At 55.0% G+C, this 2596-nt stretch overlaps 1 protein-coding gene across 1 annotated transcript; it reads right to left on the bottom strand.

The window, feature by feature from the left end:
• Positions 1 to 436: 436 nt before the first annotated feature.
• On the bottom strand, positions 437 to 2589 carry STARD7 (StAR-related lipid transfer (START) domain containing 7; the record flags this gene model as incomplete). The annotated part of the gene is made up of 6 exons (XM_010073416.1): positions 437 to 521; positions 1081 to 1180; positions 1549 to 1631; positions 1732 to 1842; positions 2229 to 2278; positions 2535 to 2589. Coding segments are annotated over 6 exons (484 nt in total), but the record flags the coding sequence as incomplete, so codon positions are not given.
• Between the last annotated feature and the right edge of the window lie 7 nt (positions 2590 to 2596).

The raw sequence follows: 2596 nt of genomic DNA, 5'->3' as shown, positions 1-2596 counted from the left end.
GGTGTCACAACACCTCGGGCTGATTTGGGGGATGGCGGCGGCTCAGCCCCGACCCTTTAAATGCTGTTTCCCCCCCCGAAATAAAGCCGAGCTCGGGGGAGTCTGCACCCCTAAGCTAGAAGGAGCTGTCTCCCCTGTTCAGCATAACAGGGAAAAACTCGATGGCAGAAATCCTTCAGAGCCAAGGTGGCTCTAAAGTAAGAAAATTCAATTTTAAAAAATTAAAAAAAAAAAAAATAGGGATCGTGCTCATTTTTCCTTCTGCCTGGGCTGGACTGAGAGTGAGTGCATCCTTCTGCAGGGATTTCTTCCCTCCTCCAGGCAGGAATCCCTCTCCATGAGGTGGGAATCGCAGCCCAAAGGCACCAAAAATCCCCCCAAACTCCCCACATCGCCAGTTTTAAGCTTATTTTCTGCCCCACCGGCGCTCGCTCACCGCTCGAGACCATCCAGCTGACGCAGTAGCGGGGGAACACGGTCTGCGGGTTGTCGCTGTAGGTCAGCAAATAGTCAAAACCGTTCTGGGGAAGGAGAAGGGGAGAGAGAAGGGGCTCACGTTCTGAGCCGGCAGAAAAACCCGTCAATCCTCGCCTGGACTCCCCGCGGAGCTACCGGCTCTTCAGGGCGTCGATTCACCCCGAAAATCCCCGTGACAGTGCACAGGGGTTGGTTTTTTGGGGGAAGGAGATGTCATTCCCCTAGTTCTCCACTGATCCAGGCTCTGGACACCCTGCAAAGCCCCCAGGATTTTGTTTAATTTTTCGAAGAGAATGAAGCGTTCGGACCGAGAGCTGCGAGGTTTCGGGCTCTCTAAAAGCAGCCCGGCGCTGAGAAGCGGCGTTCGGCTCTCCAGGAGCACCGCAAGCCTGCGAGAGGAGCCTCCAACTCCCGGCACAGAGCTTCAAATCCTCCCAGAGCCACACGCGGACGCGGTTTTCCCTTGATTTTGGGAAAACAGCTCAGCTCTCCTCTCCGAGCCTGGACTATGGACGGCAGCCAGGAGGAAAGGCGCAGGGGCAGGAGGAAGCTCCTCGGATGGGTTTCCACCCCGTTTCCCAGCTCATCCCCCCCAAACTCTACCTCGTCGAAGGTTTTGTGGGGCCGGATGACCATCTGGGACTCGTAGGTCCTGACCCGCACGTACTCGGGGTCTTCAGGGACGCTCGGGTGCTCCACTGCCCTGGAAGGGACCAGCAGGAGGTGAGCAGCGGGCGCGGACCACACCGAGCTGAGATTTTTGGAAGTGGGAACAGAGAGAACAAGGTTTTCACCCGCAAGAAGGCGGCAGGACTTTCGAGACAGATCCCTGAGGTTTTGATACAATTTAGTAATAATTAAAAAAAAAAAAGTTCCTAGAATTTATACCCAGCTCTCAACTTTGTTTAACGGATGGGGGAGAGCAGAAAAACTGTCAAGGCAGATCCCTGAGGTTTTGACATCATTTAATAATAATAATTAAAAAAAAAATCTCAGGGGATTTATATCCAGCTCTGAACTTTGTTTTACAGCCACGAGACGGCAAAAAGCCGTCAGTCCGGCAAAACCTACCGTGAGACGAGCACCATCAGGTTGTTCTCCTTGTCTACGCTGTACCGCCGGACGTAGACGTAGTCTCGTGAGTACATTGGGTACTGGGGAACAGAACCACCAGCATCAGCCCCGCGGGCCGGAGGATCACCGGAGCAAGGGGAAGAAAGGAAAAAAAAAAAAAAAAAAAAAGGAACCACTCACCGGAAAATGAGTGACCCAGTGAATCACTTCGGAGCCCGTGGCCACATCTCGCTCGATGACGTCCAGTTTGATGACCAGCGAGTCCCATTTCTTCCTGTATTCCGTGTCCAGCTGGCAAGAAAGAGAGGCTGAGTCACGGCAAAAATCCGACAGCAGCGTTCGCAGAAGGTAACTGGCCCTTTTCCTGGGGAAATCAGCTGCGTCGCGGGTCAGGCACCCCGCCAGGAAATTCTTAAATATTCTTGGAAATCAGGAGAAGAGGAAGCGCAGGAGCTACGAGCAGAAACGTGCCGGGGAGCTCAGCCCTGACGGCCGATCTGGCATTTCCCGCGGGAACGGGCAGGAAAAGCCGATGGGGGAGTGGAACAGCTCGCCCGGCTGCTGGTCTGTACTGGGATCGGCTCTGGGTCATGTCAGTGGTGTAAATAGAAGAGAACAGTCACTGCTTTGCCAGCAGAGCCTGGATTTTAATGCCCCTGGATGCCAAACGCACTCACCTGGACATTGAAGAACTGCCGGGGAGTCACGTCTGTGTACGACCCGAACACTGCGGGAGAGAGAAGGGTTTTAGTCCTGGGCTTGAGCTCAGCTTTGTCCCAGCACAGCGGGACTACGGATGATTTTCTAGAGGGTGGCGGGGCTGGGACCCCCCCGAAGGGCTACAGGGGGATGGAATCCATGGAGCGGGACGCAAAAGACGACAACTCCCATTTTTTTCCCCTATAAGCACAGGGGAGGTGGGAGGCAGGAGGCACAGACCCCCCCGCAGGAAAAACGAGCCCCGGGGGCGGTCCAGGGCGCACCTCGGTACTGGTACAGGTGGGTGCCCGCGATGGGTCGGCGCCAGAGTTTAAAGTGCTTCTTG

The sequence above is a fragment of the Pterocles gutturalis genome, unplaced genomic scaffold, assembly GCF_000699245.1.
Source record: "Pterocles gutturalis isolate BGI_N339 unplaced genomic scaffold, ASM69924v1 scaffold16877, whole genome shotgun sequence".
Taxonomy (NCBI): Eukaryota; Metazoa; Chordata; class Aves; order Pterocliformes; family Pteroclidae; genus Pterocles; species Pterocles gutturalis.
Note: the sequence above shows the minus strand (reverse complement) of the source record. Positions and strands in the feature narration are given on the sequence as shown.